This window comes from Planococcus citri, chromosome 3 (assembly GCF_950023065.1).
Source record: "Planococcus citri chromosome 3, ihPlaCitr1.1, whole genome shotgun sequence".
Classification (NCBI taxonomy): Eukaryota; Metazoa; Arthropoda; class Insecta; order Hemiptera; family Pseudococcidae; genus Planococcus; species Planococcus citri.
Window position 1 is genome coordinate 77,844,613 of NC_088679.1, and position 18,829 is coordinate 77,863,441.

An 18,829-nucleotide genomic window follows, 5' to 3' on the forward strand; every position below is an offset into this window, starting at 1 on the left:
ATCCTGAAAATCATGACTCAAAGTTCCAGCTCAAAATTCTTCATAGGTGCTCAAAAAAAGTGTTGATTAAATTTTTGTTTTCATGACAAAATCTTGGCCCGTTTTGAGAGGTCTCACTACATTTTTTTTAAAACCCCAAAAATCATGACCCAATTTTGGACTCTGGAAAAAATGTTCGTCGAATTATTATTTGCGTGTTTAGACCTCCCCATCCCCATTCCCCCAAAAATTTCCAACCAATTGAATATTTTTTTACCAGTGTGACCCCGAATTTTCATAATTTTTCAAAAAGTTCACCACGTTGGCATCTTGTTTAAAGTTTTTAAATTTTCAAAATTCACCAAAAATCTAAAAATCAACTTCTGCATTTAAAACTTCGTTCACAGAGATTTCAAAACTGTCTGAACTTGGCTCACAATTCTTATATTTTTTTGTTGAAAAATCATTGATAATTCATTTACAAATTGCTTTTGAAAATTGAAAAAAAAATGAAATAGAATAATAAGTAGGTACCATTTTTATTTCTCGATTCGCCCACAATTCTGCGTATTTTCGCACTCTCTTCAAATTCATGAGTATAGTGATAATATGTAAATTAGTTTCAAATTGATAGAAATATAAAACAATTTGTTTGAATAAAAAACTCGATAATTGACATGAGTATACTTCATGCAGCCGCCGCCGTATGCAAATGTCTTGTTGTTCTTCAACGAGAGTTCCTCCAGACTCAAAATGCATGTTTAAGGATCACGAATGTGCCTTTCGAATCGCTGCCTTGTTGATACAGAATCGACTCAAGACGTGTAAACAAGTGCAGCCGATAGCCACGAATGAGCCGATACGAAAGGTCAACGAATGACCATATCGATCGTATATGAAACCAAAACACAAAGCTCCAAACGAAGATCCTGCACATGTAAATCAATGTATCATTTTTATCGGATTACTCGTACTTCCACTAATAATCAATAGGTACCATACCTACCTAATCCATCGAATATCGAATTAAATATCGCTTGCACGGTTGTTTTAGTTTCAGGAGTGGATATCAAGTTCGCGAAAGATGTAATCGTTGCATATCCTATTCCGAAACCAATACCATCTAATATTGCGATGAATAGTGCCCAAATTGGATGGCTCAAAATGGAATATGCGAAAAGACGAATTGCTTGCAACACTAAAGTTAACGTCATGCAATTGATGTAACCTAATTTTGATGAAATTCGATCTGTGAACGGTATAAATACGAGTAATATTACCGAACTAGATTGATCGTAGGTAGGTCTAGGTACATATTTTTGAAGGAATTATTTTGAATGGGCGTTCTATTTTGTAAGTACCTACCGAAAAAATAATAGGCTGGAACGTCTCCCAAAAATGTATTCACTATGGTTATACCACCTTGTAAACTTTTCACCCAATTTTGCTCGTGTTTGGTTGATATTTCTTCGATGACCCTGCGCAATTAGGTAGGTACCTTTGTAATTTAAATGGGTTTGAATGGTTGAATCATCATATGTACAAATAAATGTTACCTACCAAAATGAGTATTGCCAGACGATCCCGGAGCATACGCCAAAAACAAAACACCAACAAGAAAATACGAACGCTTCTTTATGCCAAAGTATTCCATATACTGCATTCCAGTCTGTTTTTGCAGCTTGGCTAATTTTTGGCATCTGAATCAATAAAAGTGATTAAAAGGATGAAAAATTAACGAATCTTGTACGAGGGTCATTCCACGTCAATTGGACCAAGAAGTAGTAGGTGGGTTCGGCGATTTTTTTGAAATTTTTCCTGTGGAAAGACTTTTCGAAGGGATGACCAATGGCGCAAATCGCAGCCCACTAGCTCATTTTTAACGGCAGCCAGGGGGTGTCAAAGTTTTCAGTGAACCTAAAATATCATCCATTTCAGCAGTGGATTGCTCGATAACCGCGATACCTACAAAAATGGAACTTTTTCCCATAGTTAGAGGTTTTGAAAAGCTTTTTGGTGATATCATAAAAATCAGTGTTGCCACTTTTTTTCGTACAAAAAATTAGCTCAAAAAGTTTCAAAACGTAATTTTCATATCGTTCCGACCCTCAAAAATTCTGAAAAAAATATATTATGGACAACTGTTCATGCTGAACAACATATTAAAAAATTGGGATGGTAACTTGTAACAAAGTCGATTTAAAAAAATTTAAATTTTGCAAAATAATGCGATTTTTTGATTTAAAACATGAAAAAAGTTTTGATTGGTAAAGTTGACCCATTTGATCCCTATTTTTACGTATCTGTTGAGAAAGTTGAAAAAACCCCTTCACTCGGTGAAATTAACTCATCACAAAAAAATCAAAATTCAAAAATGAGATTTTTATCAACTTTTTCATGAAATACGTCAGAAAATGGTCAAAATAAGACAACTGAATAAATTTAAGCTTTTTTTGATGTTTGAAATTGAAAATTGAATTTTTTCAAATTTTGATTTTTTTGTGATGAGTTCATTTTATTGAGTGAAAGGGGTTTTTTCAACTTTTTCAACAGATACGTGAAAATAGGGGTCAAATGGGTCAACTTTACCAATCAAAACTTTTTTTCATGTTTTAAATCAAAAAATCGCATTTTTTCGCAAAGTTTAAATTTTTTTAAATCGACTTTGTTACAAGTTACCATCCCAACTTTTTAGTATGTTGTTCAGCATGAACAGTTGTCCATAATATATTTTTTTCAGAATTTTTGAGAGTCGGAACGATATGAAAATTACGTTTTGAAACTTTTTGAGCTAATTTTTTGTACGAAAAAAAGTGGCAACACTGATTTTTATGATATCACCAAAAAGCTTTTCAAAACCTCTAACTATGGGAAAAAGTTCCCGCGATTATCGAGCAATCCACTGCTGAAATGGATGATATTTTGGGTTCTCTGAAAACTTTGACACCCCCTGGCTGCCGTTAAAAATGAGCTAGAGGGCTGCGATTTGCGCCATTGATCATCCCTTCGGAAGGTCTTTCCACAGGAAAAATTTCAAAAAAATCGCCGAACCCACCTACCACTTCTTGGTCCAATTGACGTGGAATGACCCACGAAAGATGAGTTGATGGTAAAATTTATGAAGAATTTCAAAAGCTTTGATCTGCAAGTTCACTTACTTTGAAAAAAATCGCCCCTATCAGGATAATAATTAAAAATAAAAATGACACCGTGAATGTTGGCAAGTAATTTTTGAATTCTGAATTTTCGCTGACGTAATCAGTTAAAACTCCAGAAAATAAAGCTGCCACTCCCCAGCCCAATGACGCAAACATTCGCTGGTTTCCGAAATTTCCTTCCTCCTTATCTGAAGACAGCAAATAATTTTACTAGCTTTAAAACGAATACAAGTGACAAAAGCACCCTACCTGAATAGAAAAGTATCTCAACCATTACTAAAATGTTTTGAAGCGAACAATGAGGAATCAAAAGAGGACTCTAGCTGATGTACACATCACTAGCAAAAATTTCATAAGCTGAAATTAATTTCCGGTTTTTGGGTGAATTTTAAAGAACTAGCCGGGGCCAAAAAGTGGCTTTATCGGGACTCCTCTTTTGGCAGATAACTCATTTTCGACCTCCTAAATCGACTGCTGATGGTTTTAAACCGTTTTGGAGCCTTTAGCTGATTTTTTGGTATTTCCAGTTTTTTTTTAAAAATGCAATAATTAGTTAGGGTGAAAATGAAATTTAGCACATGTGAACTCAGATTACCATCCTTTGTGACTCTTTCGATCGATTTAGACACGTTTTCGAGAAATGGAGAATCCAAAAATTTGCTGGAAGCTCCGGAACGGTTTCGAAACCATTACCAATCGACACAGAAGGTCGAAAATAGGGTGAATACTAAATTTTAGCCTTTTCAGTCAATTTCATCATTTTTTTTTTTTTTTTTAAATAAGAAAACGAGTCAAATTCAAATTTTTAAAAATTTACCAAAAAACCGAAAAATTATTTCAGCTCTTGAATGTAAGCTAATAATGTATTTTGAGTTCTCCTTTCGATTTCTCTTTTTCCAATCCAAAAATCTTAGAGCTGGTTGGGATTCTTCCCTTGTAAGTAGGTACCTAATTTAATTATGGAAAACCTTTGTACCTATCTAGACTAATCAGTCACTTACCCAAAGTGTAAAAACAAATTGCATCCAAGAAAATGCCCATAACGTAGCTCATCACATAATACACGGCAGAAACTATCATGTAAATCCAAAATAATGGCAATAGCATATCCTGTTTTAAAGATTTCTGTTCTGCATCGTCAGCATCGTTCGGATACGAACACGTGCTAAAGTCGTAATGTTTTCCTTCTTCCATTCCATTGGCCTCGAGTACGTGAAAGGTGCCAGTTTTAAAAGCATCCAAACAGGAGAACGTTCCATTTTCCTGGATCAAAGTCAAATAAACTTTGGTCATTCGATTTTTCATTCTGATTAAACTTCATTAAATTCTTACCGAATTTTCACGAACTGAATCAAACGACACAGTCGCGTTGGAACTTTGGTCTGTAGCGAACGATATCGTTAAATTGATATTTTGGAAGTTCATCTGTGCGAAAAAAAAAAAATTCAAAACATCTATCAAACCTATCATACCTATTTATGGATTAAAATTGAACAAACCATAATTTATCTTACCCTGCAAACTTTTCCATTCAGAATTTCTTTCAAGGAAGACCATCGATCGTTTCTGAAACATATTTCAAACGAGGTATCATTTTCATGGAAAACGAAAGCCTTCTCAAAAACTTCCTGACTATCTTGAGTTTGTTGTGGAATCAATGCCATTGATAGAATAGCCAACGAACATAGTAAGGTAGACAGAATGAGTAATGCTTTGTGTATCCGGAACTTATCAGCCAAATAACCGAAAATTAATCTCCCAAAAATGGACAATACCATCGATGTGAAGTACACAAATCCAACAGAACTGGCAGAAAAACGAAGTTGTCTGCCTATAGTTGATCCAAAAGTAGTAAGTGGACACTGTCCTGAAATGAATCACTTAAATATCGATTCCTTATCCGTATATCGTATAAATATGTATTTGGCAAAATAGGTATGAAGGAGATGATGGTACCTACCAGCGTAGCCAAAGAAGTACATCACCTTCAATTGTAAAAGGTTCATATTAACCGCAAAACTAAACATCGTGATGGTGAAATAGCCTCAAATTGAAAATGATATCTATTGATCGCGATGTAAAATACGTAACGAACATTAAAGTCACTTTATGATCGAGCTGACGTCAAGTACCTACTTTGTGAATTCGCGAATAATGAGTAATAATCTCGATTGACGATTGAATGTGCATAACACATACTGCATTAAGCATACCGATCGGCACACAGAATCTGCACACGTACTGCTGGCTGAACGCCTACTCTGATCAACAGTACTAGTTTTTTAGTTGAAAAACGTCTTGCGTTCTGTGTAGTGTGTACCGAAAATCAACATGCAGAACGTTGGCAGATTAAGTTTGCATATTTGCATACAGAACGCGGACTGTTCTTGGTAAACCTTCTCCATAATATCTAATACGTAATACGCTGCTGTTTGCGTATAGCTGGTAGAGCGTCGGATTCCAGAGACTGCAACTCACAAACTAAACTAGGTAACATGTCGCAGTAGCGGGTATACTTTGACGCGCCGTAACTTTAAAACCAGATCGCGGACCCCACTATTCTATTATGCTATTTTGTAGAGAATTTTATGCCCTTTCCAATGGTATAAACATTTTTTAAATCCTAGAAATTTTTCATCGAGAATATTGCATTATTACGAGTTGGAAAATATGATTTTGGGATATTTTGAACTTTGACACCTCAGAACTTTTAAACCAGATCGAGGACCTCAACATTTTACGGCGTCATCTTGTGCACAATTTTATCTGCTTTTCAATATGAAATTTTTTCAAATCCGCATGATTTAAACTTAATGTCAGATGAAGAACTACTTCCGGCATGCTCGGAATGCATCAAAAAGCTACATAGTAGATAGATGGAGTGAGTACCTTGACTTCAGTTACAGATAGTCCGGCATATGACAATAGGAGTAAATGCACCCCCCCCCCCCCCGCTGATCCTCCGGGACAACTTTTTTCTTGAAGGGGACAGGGACACCCTAAGAAAAATTTTAAACCAAACTTGCCCAAAAAAAAGTTGGCATTACTTACAAAATGGCGGCCATTTTGATTGACAGGTCAGCCAAAATCGCAGATTTCGAGTTTCAACATAGGACTTGCACGAAATTTTTCAAACTTTACAAAGGTAGATCGAAAGATCATGCAAAAATTTATCACATGTCAAAATTTCAAGTGCTAAAGTGGGTTTTTCGATTTTTGGTGAATTTTTGAAAATCGAATTTAGGCCAAAAATGAGGGAAAAAATCAAAATTTTACCAAATTGACCAAGAAAGCTGAAATTCGGGACATATCCTATTTTCGACATTCCAAATCGATTGGAAACGGTTTCAACCCGTTTTGAGCAGTTCTGGGGCCTCCAGCAGATTTTTGAAACTCGAAATTCCCACAAAATTGCATTAAATTGGAGTTGTAAAGCTGAAATTTATTATAAAAACTAATTTTCAATACGCTACGAAGTAGGTACTGCAGGTGAATTTCAAGTCGTTTTGGAGCCTCCAGCAACTTTTTGAAAATTACTGGAGCCTCCAGCCGATTTTTTAAACTTTAAATTTTCACAAAATTTCATCACACTGAGATGGAGAGTCGAAATTCATTCTGCAAAATAATTTTAACACCCTCTGAAGACGACTTCAGGTGGGTTCAAGTCATTTTAGAGCCTCCAGCGACTTTTTTGAAAATTACTGGAGCCTCCAGCAGATCTTTGAAACTTTAAATTTTCACATAATCTCATCAAATGGAGATGGAAAGCTGAAATTTACTCTACACTCTAATTTTTACACCCTCTGAAGACGACTTCAGGTGGGTTCAAGCCATTTGCCATTTTAGAGCCTCCAGCAACTTTTATGAAAATTACTGGAGCCTCCAGTAGATTTTTGAAACTTGAAATTTTCCCAACATTCATTTATGAAATGGAGTTGGCAAGCTGAAATTTAGTTCGCAGACTACATGGTGGTTTCAAATGGTTTTGTAGCTTCCAGCTATACTTTTAGGAAATTTCAATTTTCCAAAAAAATGCCATATAACCTTTCAAAAAGTTGCTGAAGGCTCCAAAACAACTTGAAATCCACCAGCAGTCAACTTCGTAGCTTATTGAAATTAGTTTGCAGAATGAATTTCGACTCTCTGTCTCAGTTTGATGAAATTTTTGGGAAATTTCAAGTTTCAAAAATCTACTGGAGGCTCCAGTTATTTTCAAAAAAGTCGCTGATGGAGGCGCTAAAATAACTTGAACCCACCTGAAGTCGTCTTCAGAGGGTGTTAAAATAAATTGGAGTGTAGAGTAAATTTCAGCTTTCCATCTCCATTTGATGAAATTTTGTGAAAATTTAAAGTTTCAAACATCTGCTGGAGCCTTCAGTAATTTTCAAAAAGTCGCTGGAGGCTCCAAAACGACTTGAAATTCACCTGCAGTACTTCGTAGCGTATTGAAAATTAGTTTTTAGAATAAATTTCAGCTTTACAACTTCAATTTAATGCAATTTTGTGGGAATTTCGAGTTTCAAAAATCTGCTGGAGGCTCCAGAACTGCTCAAAACGGGTTGAAACCGTTTCCAATCGATTTAGCATGTCAAAAATAGGGTATATCCTAAATTTCAGCTTTCTTGGTCAATTTGGTAAAGTTTTGATTTTTTCCCTCATTTTTGGCCTAAATTCGATTTTCAAAAATTCGCCAAAAATCGAAAAACGCACTTTAGCACTTGAAATTTTGACAGGTGATAAATTTTTGCATGATCTTTCGATCTACCTTTGTAAAGTTTGAAAAATTTCGTGCAAGTCCTATGTTGAAACTCGAAATCTGCGATTTTGGCTAACCTGTCAATCAAAATGGCCGCCATTTTGTAAGTAAGGCCAACTTTTTTTGGGCAAGTTTGCTTTAAAATTTTCCTTAGGGTGTCCCCTTTGAGAAAATTGTCATGTTAGTGTAACCGGTTCGGTTATATTCGGTGATGTTCGGGTAAAGTTGGGAGCTTATCTTTAAGTTTACTCTTTCGGCTGTTCGGCCGTTTTGTACAGTATTATTGTATGTATCGTATGTAAATACAGTCCACTTTTTTTTCGATGAGTTTTATTTCGAATATTTTCGTTTCGTATTTAATTGAGTCGATAAACATTATGGTCCTTCGGGCCGGATCGTTGTAAAGATCTGGTCGAATTTAAATTATGAATTTCGTGAGAAAAGTTCGTTTTTCGATAGTTTCGTTTGTTTTGTCATAAAAATTCGTTAATTTGTGGTTCGTGATGGCTCCCGGAGATGCCGCCAAGAAAGCTGAAGCTTTGGCGCAAAAACGAGCCGAAGAAAAAGCTAAATTAGAAACATCAAAAAGGTCGTTCGTTCGCTACTGTGAAAAAGAAAAGGGTACCATATCAGATTTAATTGAAAAAACACCATCGTTAACTGTAGCTACCGCATTGGAGGCTCATTTGGAATCCTGGAATAGTGCCTTGAACGATATCGCGAGTCTTGATGCTCAATTGTTGGATTATATCGAAGCTACTGATGAAACCCTCGAAGCTGAAGAAGCTAAAGTATGTGAGTTTCATGACGACATGAGATTATATTATTATGATATGGTTGGCAAGTTAAAATTAATTCGAGAAAAAATAAATACCATGGGAGGTTCGCCTCGTCGATCTGTTCAAAATATTTCGTTCTCTGACTCGGTTCGTAATCCGATAGTTAAATTACAAGACGTTCCAGTTCCAAAGTTCGACGGAAGTTTTGCTAATTTTCCTGACTGGTATTTTGAATTCTCCAGCATCGTGGATAAAAACGAAAGTTTCAGTGACTTTGAAAAATTATACTTGTTAAAAAGAGCTATGGGAAAAGGAGCTGAAACTCTTCTCCAAGATATTGGAAATGATGGCAATCTTTATAGAGCCACTTTTAAAAATCTGTATGATACTTATTTCAATCAACGCCGAATAATTGCAGAACACTTTGCCAATTTGGTGGATATGCCCAGCATAAAAAATTCGTCCATTCGAGAAGCGGTGGAAAAAGTTAAACGAGCGTTACGCGGTTTGCAGGTTTGCGGAATAAATATCGAAGAAATGTCGCCCTTAGTAGCATTTTTAGTGTCGAGAAAAATCTCTGAAAAATTAAGAACTGATTGGGAAAACTCTAACCACGACTATTCTGTCTACCCATCGTTCGATTCGTTGGCTCGTTTTTTAATCAATCGAAGTTTTTCGTACGAAACGTCATCAGCTGCAAGCAATTCGTCGGATGCATCGAAATCGTCGACCAAGGACTCTGGTCCAAAAGGAAAATCATCGTCGGTTCCTGAAAAGAAATTATCAGCAGCAGCCAAATCTTCGAATGGTCCGAGTGCTCCGAAATGTTCAGTTTGTGATGATAATCATTATTTAAATCAATGCCAGGTATTTAAAAATAAATCCGTTAGTGATAGGTTTGATTTTGTAAAAATGAACAAATTATGTTTGAAGTGTTTTAACCCCTATCATAATGTATTTTCTTGTAAACGTAATAATTGTACTAAATGTAACGGTAAACATCATACCCTATTGCATAGGGAAATTTCTCAAAATTTTCATGATTCGTCGTCTGGTAGTGGTAATGGGTCGAGTGGTTCAAGTGTACCTCCAAAACCGCCTGAGGGTGAGGTAAAAAGTGTGAATATGGCTTCTGGTGCTACTGTTGGTTATACCCACGGGACAAATAAAACAGTCTTTCTTTCGACTGCAGTAGTTGAAGTAAAGGGTAAATTTGGATCAGAATTAGGTAGGATTTTAATCGATTTAGGTTCTGAAACTACGTTGATAACTCGTGAATTTTGTACTCGTGCGAAATTGAAAATAGCCAAAAATGATCATCCTACTATTTTAACTGGTATATCGAATAAGTCGATTGAGTTAAACTCGGTGACTAGTTGTATTTTGAGATCAAGGTATTCGGACTTTCAGATATCAATCGATGCTGAAGTAATAGATAAAATTCCTTATAAGGTGAGTCGAAATAATGTTCAGGAAATTATTAAGAATTTTCCTCATAACTTCGCCGAATCGTCTACTTTACCTTATGACGATGTTGATATACTTCTCGGAAGTGAATATGTTGAATTTGTTCTTGCTGAGAAGAGATATTTTGTCGATGGTTTGTGTCTGAGAGATAGTCCCTTTGGATATGTTATTTCCGGTGCTTTGAAAAGTTCACTTTTAGCTGAAAAAGTTTCGTTTTGTGGTTTGTCGAATTCGGAGCTATCTGCTCAATTTAAGCGTTTTGTATCGATTGACGAAGTGTCAGAATCCGAAAATTTGTTGAGTGAAAAAATCGTTGAGCATCGTATTTTTGAAGAACATTTTGAAAAAACCTACAAGGTTGATGAAAAAACTGGTCGATTTGTTGTTTGTTTACCAATAAAACCCTCGATCGTTGAATTAAATGGCTCGTATGAGAGAGCTAGGTCGTTATTGATTAATAATGAGCGAAGGCGCTCTGAAAAGGCTCAAAATGAGTATTGTAAAATTTTTGCTGAATATGAAGAAAAGGGTCATATGACCAGAATTTCGTCTGAGCCCAATCCCGAAGCATATTTTATGCCTCATCATTTAGTTTCGAAGGAAAATTCAAGTCGTGTCGTTTTTAATGCTTCGTTTTGTGATAAATCAGGTACCTCTCTGAATGATCATTTGTATCAAGGTCCTGTTTTACAACCTGAACTTTCGACTAATGTGAATCAATTTCGTGAGCATGTGATCGGAGTATGCGCCGATGTGGCTAGAATGTATAGGTGTATTATAATTGCTAAGGAACATCGAATTTATCAGCATATTTTGTTTCGTTATTCGTGCGATGAACCAATTTTAATTTGTGAATTGAATACTCTGACAAACGGAATAGGCCCTGCCTCTTCTATAGCCACCAAATGTGTCGAAAAAATTGGTGATTCGATCGAAGTTGAGCAGCCTATTGCGGCTGAATCTATAAAAAAGCACTGTTATATGGACAATTGGATGTCTGGTGCGCCTACTGTAGAGAAAGCTATTGAGCTTCAGAAAACTGTACATTCGACTTTTGATCGTTTTGGTTTCTCTTTGAGAAAATATCAGAGTAATTCGCCTGAGGTTTTGTGTTCCATCGATAGTTCATTAATTGAGCCATTAAAACAGAAAGTTTTGGGAGATAGCTCGTTTATCTACGTTTTGGGGTTAATTTGGAGCCCTGAACCAGATACTTTGAGCGTTTCTGTAACTTTGGATAAATTACCCTCGAAGATAACCAAGCGTGTTGTCCTTTCTGAGGTTTCGAAATTATTTGACATACTTGGTATGCTCATACCTGTAACTATTCGAGCAAAAATTCTGTTGCAAGATCTTTGGATTGAGGGAAAAAACTGGGATGATGATATTTCAGATAAATTAAAGGCCGAATTTATGAATTATCGTGAACAATTACCCTCTTTGCATGCCTTTTCTATTCCTCGTTGTTATTGTACTTCGGTTAATGTAGTTTCTAGATCGCTAATAGGGTTTTGTGATGCGTCTGAACGAGCTTATTGCTCAGTAATTTACATTCGATCGATAGATAATAATGGTAATATATTTGTTTCGTTTGTGTGTGCAAAATCGCGCGTTGCACCGATTAAATCTATCAACACTAGTAATATTCATCGTTTGGAGCTTTTAGGAGCTGAATTATTGTCAAAATTGATCGTTCGTATTGGTTTGGAATTAAAAATAGATCGTGAAAATTTTTATTTGTTTTCGGATTCGCAAGTAACTTTGAGCTGGATCAAGTTGGATCCTATAAAATTGAAACAATTTGTGTCGAATCGAATTGTAAAGATTGTAGCCTTGACTAAACGAGAAAATTGGTTTTATGTGGAAACCAAGTTAAACCCTGCCGATTGTGGCACGAGAGGTTTATCTTCGAATGCGTTTCTCTCTAATTCTATGTGGTATGAAGGTCCGAGTTGGTTAACAGATAACGAAGTGTATGATAAGTACATTAGTACTGTATCGCCTATGTTGAATAATGTACCTGAGATGAAACTTGATCGTACTTGTATGCTTGTTTTTGCCTATCTGCCTATAGCATACATCGTTGAAAAATATTATTCATTGTATAAAATCCTCTCTACCATCGGTTATTGGCTACGTTATATTCGAATATTGAAAGGTTTGGTTGATTGTAAACGTAATGAGAATTCAGTCGTTGATATTTCGTTAGATAAGAATAGGAAATTCTTATCGGCGGGTGAGAGGAAACAGGCCATGTTCGTAATTATTCGCTTTGTTCAAAAAGAAAAATTTGATGTTGAATTGCAATGTTTGCAAAATAAAGTTAAATTTCCTCGTAAAAGTCGATTGAAAGCTCTCAATGTCTTCTTAGATGACAATGGCCTAATGAGAGTAGGAGGTAGATTGGAAAATTCTAGTCTATCTTATGATACGAAACATCCGATAATTTTGCCAGCTAACTGTAGATTTATGGAGAGATATGTTACGTTCGTGCATGAAAAGCATGCTCATGCACGTAGGTCTTTTTTGTACCATCATATTCGTTCTAGATTTTGGATAATTGGAAATATTTTCCACGTTTTCAAAAAAGTATTTCGTTTTTGTGTCCCCTGTGGTAAAAGTGATGGAAAGCTGGGTCAACAATTTATGGGAGACCTTCCTCAAGAACGCGTTTCAGTTCAACGACCTTTTTCTGTAGTAGGTGTTGACCTTACTGGAGCTGTTACTATCAAATGTACGAATCATCGTACCTATAAAAATATAAAAGTATACCTCGTTTTCTTCGTTTGTTTCGCGATACGTGCAGTGCACATTGAAATTGTTGAGGATTTGACTACTGAGGCCTTCCTTAGTGTTCTCGAACGTTTTGTTGCTCGAAGAGGTTTACCCAGAATTGTCTATAGCGATAATGCTACCAATTTTATTGGTACAAAAAATGTTTTACTAAACGATCCTTCGATTAATCGCTTTTTGGGTGAAAACGGTATTGATTGGCGTACCATTGCCCCTCATTCTCCACACCAAGGTGGTCTGTGGGAGAGTGCTGTTAAGGCTGGTAAATCTTACCTCATTCGATCTATTGGAAACCAGGTTTTGAATTTGTTCGAATTGTCTAGTGTAGCAGCCAAGGTTGAGTCGATTTTGAACTCTAGGCCCTTGTGCTATCAACGAACTAATGAGTTTGTTGCTCCGATCTCGCCTGGACATTTCTTAATTGGTGCAGATTTTTCAGAAGTACCTGTGTCAGAAGCGAGTTTGGGTAATTTGAAAGCTAGGTATCGATTGTGGCGTCAGGTGGTAGATTCCTTCTGGGTCTCTTGGCGTCAGAATTACTTGAATGAACTTCAGGTTCGCCATAAGTGGCAGAGTAAAGAGAAAAACTTCGAAGTAGACGATGTTGTTTTAGTTTCGGATAAAAATGTCCCTAATTTGAGGTGGCCAATGGCCATTATTGAAGAGGTCTTTCCAGACTCTAATGTTAACCTCGATTAGTTGTAAACTTTTGCGTTTTTTTTTCTCGAATTGATGTAAATTTATCGAATTTTTTAAAATTCTTGCTCGATTATGTCTTATTTTTTACCGAATTCGTCAATAATTGGAATATTGTTCAAATTTATTGTAATTTTTTTTTTCGTTTTATTTGTACTGTACTTATATCTGTTCTGAGATTAAGTAATTTAGCGTCAAATTTGTTTATATTTTTTTGTCTCTCTCGATTAATTCGATTAATAGTACTTACTTTTGTTAAAGGTGAACTAGGTTTAGCCTAAATTTATTATTTTTTTTTCGAAGTTGTAACATGTATTGTTATATTTAATTTTTTTTGAGAAATCGTATTTTTTTGTATTTTTTTTTTCATTTTTTGATTGAGGTTATTCCTCAATCGGGCGGAGTATGTTAGTGTAACCGGTTCGGTTATATTCGGTGATGTTCGGGTAAAGTTGGGAGCTTATCTTTAAGTTTACTCTTTCGGCTGTTCGGCCGTTTTGTACAGTATTATTGTATGTATCGTATGTAAATACAGTCCACTTTTTTTTCGATGAGTTTTATTTCGAATATTTTCGTTTCGTATTTAATTGAGTCGATAAACATGTCATATGCCGGACTAAGAGCCAACACATATACGTTATACAATAAGTACGGTTAATTGATTAGGTATTTTCTGTGTATTATTTTCAAATTTCAGAATAAATAGGTTGGTACCTAAAAATGAAAGTGGAGTATTTATGAGAAAACGGTATGTAAGCACCTACAAATATGTACTCAATGACCGAAGTTTAAGTCTTGAGGGTAGAAAAATAACTTCTTCCATCGAAAATTATTTTTTTTTCTGACTTCTGAAGAAATTACTTTGGAAAATTGAAACAGAAATAATGAGTACATAGGTACTAGGTAGGCAGATATCATTTTATTTATCGATTCACCCAAAATTCCGCATATTTTTTCGCTCCTTCTACAAATTCACGAGCAGTGATAATAAATTAGTTCTAAATTAATAGAAAAATAAAACAATTCTAAATGCAACTGCCGTATGCAAATATTTTGTCGTTCTTCAATGAGAGTTCCTCCAGACTCAAAATGCATGTTTATGGATCAAGGCTGTGTCTTCCGAATCGCTGCTTTGTTGATACAGAATCGACTCAAGATGTGTAAACAAGTGCAGCCGATAGCCATGAATGAGCCGACACGAAAAGTCAACGAGCGACCAAATCGATCATAAATGAAACCAAAACATAAAGCTCCAAACGAAGATCCTGCACAATACATATGTAAATCAATGTACATATCATTTTTATCAGATTACCCTTACCTAGTTACCTACCGAATCCATCAAATATCGAATTAAATGTCGCTTGCACGGTTGTTTTAGTTTCAGGAGTGGATATCAAGTTCGCGAAAGATGTAATCGTTGCGTATCCTATTCCGAAACCAATACCATCTAATACTGCGATGAATAGTGCCCAAATTGGATGGCTCAAAATGGAATAGGCGAAAAGACGAATTGCTTGCAACACTAAAGTTAACGTCATGCAATTGATGTAACCTAATTTTGATGAAATTCGATCTGTGAACGGTATAAATACAGGTACGAGTAAAATTACCAAACTAGATTGATCGTAGGTAGGTCTAGGTACATATTTTTGGAGGAATTATTTTGAATGGGCGTCCTTTTTTGTAAGTACCTACCGAAAAAATAATAGGCTGGAACGTCTCCCAAAAATGTATTCACTATGGTTATACCACCTTGTAAACTTTTCACCCAAGTTTGCTCGTGTTTGGTTGATATTTCTTCGATGACCCTGCGCAATTACCTTTGTAATTTAAATGGGTTTGAATGGTTGAATCATCATATGTACAAATAAGTGTTAGGTACCTACCAAAATGAGTATTCCCAGACAATCCCGGAGCATACGCCAAAAACGAAACACCAACAAGAAAACACGAACGATTCTTTATGCCAAAGTATTCCATATACTGCATTCCAGTCTGTTTTTGCAGCTTGGCTAATTTTCGGCATCTGAAACAATAAAACGTGATTAATACCTAATCAAGGATGAAAAATTAACGAATCTTGTGCGAAAGATGAGTTTATGATAAAATTTATGAAGAATTACACATTTAGCTTTGATCTGCAAGTTCACTCACTTTGAAAAAAATCGCCACTATCAGGCTGATAATTAAAAATGAAAATGACACCGTGAATGTTGGCAAGTAATTTTTGAATTCTGAATTTTCGCTGACGTAATCAGTTAAAACTCCAGAAAACAAAGCTGCCACTCCCCAGCCCAATGACGCAAACATTCGCTGGTTTCCGAAAGTTCCTTCTTCATTATCTAAAAATAGCAAATCGTTTTACGAGCTTTAAAAGGAATAGATAAGTATGAGTGAGAAAAGCACCCTACTCAAAAGGGAATTAAAAGAGGATCCCTGAAATACATCACTAGCATAAATTTCATAAGCTTAAATTTATTTGTCGATTTTTGGTAAATTTTTAAAAATTCATAATTGGCCCATTTTTTACGAAAAAAAATGAAAATTTTGATTGAATTGGTCTGAAAGGCTGAAATTTGGCTAATAGCTTATTTTCAACTTCCTAAATCGGTTGATGGTGGTTTTAAATCGTTTCGGAGCCTCCAGCTGATTTTTGGATTCTCCAGTTTTCGAAAATAATGCATGTAAAAAGGGGGAAAATGAAATTTAGCACATGTAAACTCGGATTTACCATCCTTGTGACTCTTAGGATCGATTCAGACACGTTTTCGAGAACTGGAGAACCCAAAAATTTGCTCAGCATTTTCAGCCAATTTCATCATTTTTTTTTTATACTTATAAGTAGGTATAATAAGAAAATGAGTCAAATTTAAATTTAAAAAAAATTTACCAAAAAATTGAAAAATTAATTTTAGCTCTTGAATGTAAGCTGGTAATGTATTTTGGGGTCTTCTTTCGATTCCTCTTTTTCCAATCCAAAACTCTTAGAGCTGGCTGGGATTCTTCCCTTGTAAGTAGGTATTTTAATTATAGAAAAGCTTTGTAGGTACCTATCTAGACTAATCAGTCACTTACCCAAAGTGTAAAAACAAATTGCATCCAAGAAGATGCCCATAACGTAGCTCATCACATAAAACACAGCAAATACACTCATGTAAATCCAAAATAATGGCAATAACATATCCCTTTTTATAGATTTCTGTTCTGCATCGTCAGCATCGTTCGGATACGAACACGTGCTAACGTCGTAATGTTTTCCTTCTTCCACTCTATTGGCATCGAGTACATGAAAGATGCCAGCTTTAAAAGCATCCAAACAGGAGAACGTTCCATTTTCCTAGATCAAAGTCGAATAAACATTGGTCATTTCGAATTTTCATCCTGATTAAACTTCGTGAGTTCATCAAATTCTTATTTCTTACCGTATTTTCACGAACTGAATCGAACGACGCAGTCACATTGGAACTTTGATCAGCAGCGAACGATATCGTTAAATTGATACTTTGGAAGTTCATCTATTCGGAAAAAATTTCAAAACATTCATCAAACTTATCATATTTATGGATTAAAATTGAACGAACCATAATTCAGCTTACCCTGCAAACTTTTCCATTCAGAATTTCTTTCAAGGAAGACCACTCATTGTTTACGAAGCATATTTCAAACGAAGTATCATTTTCATGGAAAACGTAAGCTTTCTCAAAAACTTCTTGACAATCTTGAGTTTGTTGTGGAATCAATGCCATTGATAGAATAGCCAACGAACATAGTAAGGTAGACAGAATGAGTAAAGCTTTGTGTATCCGGAACTTATCAGCCAAATAACCGAAAATTAATCTTCCAAAAATGGACAATACCATCGACGTGAAGTACACAAATCCAACGGAACTGGCAGAAAAACGAAGTTGTCTGCCTATAGTTGATCCAAAAGTTGAAAGTGGACACTGTCCTGAAATGAATCACTTGAATGTCGATTCCATTGGCAAAATAGGTATGAAGGAGATGATGGTACCTACCAGCGTAGCCGAAGAAGTACATCACCTTTAATTGTAAAAGGTTCTTATTAACCGAAAAATTAAACATCGTGATGATGAAACAGCCTCAAATTAAAAATGATATCGATCACGATGTAAAATACGTAACGAACATTAAAATCACTTTATGATCGAGCTGACATCAAGTACCTACTTTCTGAATTCGCGAATAATAAGTAATAATGTAATAAATAATTTGGTCGATAAGAAATTTAAAGTTGTTAAGATTGATGTTATCTATAGCTACTTTTATCTTTTTTTGTTAATTATTTGCTGCAAACAGTTTAAAATTACTTCACGCACCTAGTGGCCCATTTCATCAGCTTATTCTGTAATGTTCAATTTTTTTTTCCTGGTAGGTAGATTTTTTTATCACGGGACAATTTGTACAATTTATTTATTTCTCACCGAGATTTTTCTTCTTTTTAAATCAAAACGAGCAATGTGTTGAATTTGAAATAAATGAAATGTTTCGTGCAATTAAAAAGGTTGTAGAAATGTTGAAAATGTCATGAGATTGGGGAATTTATTTCTTCGAGTACCTACTCAAGATGAGAATTCTACGAACTTTTAAAAAAATATCTACGAGTAGGTACCTAAAGTTTGAAAGTTGGGGTCATACGAACGAATATTGTAAAAATACCTTTGGTAATGATAGAATAGTCCCCCTCCACCTTAAAAAAAGAGAATCTCCATGGAAAATGAGCCTTTAATCACTACTTCGCACGAAAACATCAAAATTCATTATTTTTTTAGGGATTCTTAAATTCAAGTATTTATCATTTTTGCAAATTTAATTTTTTAATTTTTCACATTTTTAAAAATTCTGAAAAAATTTATTTTTTTAAAATTTGGCCAAAGAGCTTCTAGGACTTGTTTTTTTGATCTAGTTTGGGTTCACAGAAGCCAAAGTGGGCTAGGTCGAGTAATTTTTGAAAAGGGTGAAATACTGGGTATGAAAGAAACGCTCTCAACGAAAGCCAGCCAGGCAAACAGACGCCAATGAGAGGCTAGACATATAGGTCAGTGACCTTTAGAGACCAGACAAAAGGATCAATGACCTTGATAGGTCCAGTAGACAGACAGACAACCTTGGAAAGCCATACTGATTGGTCAATGACCTTGAAAAGCCCGACAGGAGAACATACGACCTTGGGAGACTAG

At 35.4% G+C, this 18,829-nt stretch overlaps 3 protein-coding genes across 4 annotated transcripts; 1 reads left to right on the forward strand and 2 right to left on the reverse strand.

Moving 5' to 3' along the window:
- Nucleotides 1-499: 499 nt before the first annotated feature.
- Nucleotides 500-5,420, reverse strand: LOC135839463 (uncharacterized). 2 transcript variants are annotated; one of them, XM_065355489.1, is made up of 9 exons: nt 5,098-5,420; nt 4,652-5,004; nt 4,470-4,562; nt 4,139-4,400; nt 3,138-3,325; nt 1,540-1,679; nt 1,345-1,457; nt 982-1,228; nt 500-908 (listed from the first exon to the last, which is right to left on the reverse strand). In XM_065355489.1, exons 1-9 carry the CDS (start codon nt 5,162-5,164, stop codon nt 728-730), a joined length of 1,644 nt encoding a protein of 547 aa, XP_065211561.1. In that variant the 5' UTR covers nt 5,165-5,420; the 3' UTR covers nt 500-727. The 2 variants fall into 2 exon arrangements, with proteins under 2 accessions (XP_065211561.1, XP_065211562.1); XM_065355490.1 differs by having other exon boundaries at nt 4,652-5,017.
- Nucleotides 5,421-8,396: 2,976 nt separating this feature from the next.
- On the forward strand, nt 8,397-13,631 carry LOC135840665 (uncharacterized). The gene is made up of 2 exons (XM_065357292.1): nt 8,397-12,654; nt 12,946-13,631. The coding sequence occupies exons 1-2, from the start codon at nt 8,397-8,399 to the stop codon at nt 13,629-13,631; spliced, it is 4,944 nt and encodes a 1,647-aa protein (XP_065213364.1).
- A 903-nt stretch (nt 13,632-14,534) lies between these two features.
- On the reverse strand, nt 14,535-18,237 carry LOC135839464 (uncharacterized). The gene is made up of 9 exons (XM_065355491.1): nt 17,648-18,237; nt 17,228-17,580; nt 17,054-17,146; nt 16,707-16,968; nt 15,786-15,973; nt 15,518-15,657; nt 15,327-15,439; nt 14,962-15,204; nt 14,535-14,893 (listed from the first exon to the last, which is right to left on the reverse strand). The coding sequence occupies exons 1-9, from the start codon at nt 17,712-17,714 to the stop codon at nt 14,733-14,735; spliced, it is 1,620 nt and encodes a 539-aa protein (XP_065211563.1). The 5' UTR covers nt 17,715-18,237; the 3' UTR covers nt 14,535-14,732.
- Between the last annotated feature and the right edge of the window lie 592 nt (nt 18,238-18,829).

What these genes read in the sequence shown, in the direction of transcription:
- LOC135840665 (XM_065357292.1), top strand. Translation starts at nt 8,397, where the DNA reads ATGGCTCCCGGAGATGCCGCCAAGAAAGCTGAAGCTTTGGCGCAAAAA. An exon ending in TGAAAAGCATGCTCATGCAC is followed by an intron (nt 12,655 to 12,945) that starts GTAGGTCTTTTT and finishes CGATACGTGCAG; the next exon opens with TGCACATTGAAATTGTTGAG.
- LOC135839464 (XM_065355491.1), bottom strand. Translation starts at nt 17,714, where the DNA reads ATGTTTAATTTTTCGGTTAATAAGAACCTTTTACAATTAAAGGTGATG. An exon ending in TAGTGGCGATTTTTTTCAAA is followed by an intron (nt 15,658 to 15,785) that starts GTGAGTGAACTT and finishes TTATTGTTTCAG; the next exon opens with ATGCCGAAAATTAGCCAAGC. An exon ending in TTCGATATTTGATGGATTCG is followed by an intron (nt 14,894 to 14,961) that starts GTAGGTAACTAG and finishes TGTATTGTGCAG; the next exon opens with GATCTTCGTTTGGAGCTTTA.
- LOC135839463 (XM_065355489.1), bottom strand. Translation starts at nt 5,164, where the DNA reads ATGTTTAGTTTTGCGGTTAATATGAACCTTTTACAATTGAAGGTGATG. An exon ending in TGAATGGAAAAGTTTGCAGG is followed by an intron (nt 4,563 to 4,651) that starts GTAAGATAAATT and finishes TTTTTCGCACAG; the next exon opens with ATGAACTTCCAAAATATCAA. An exon ending in TAGGGGCGATTTTTTTCAAA is followed by an intron (nt 1,680 to 3,137) that starts GTAAGTGAACTT and finishes TTATTGATTCAG; the next exon opens with ATGCCAAAAATTAGCCAAGC.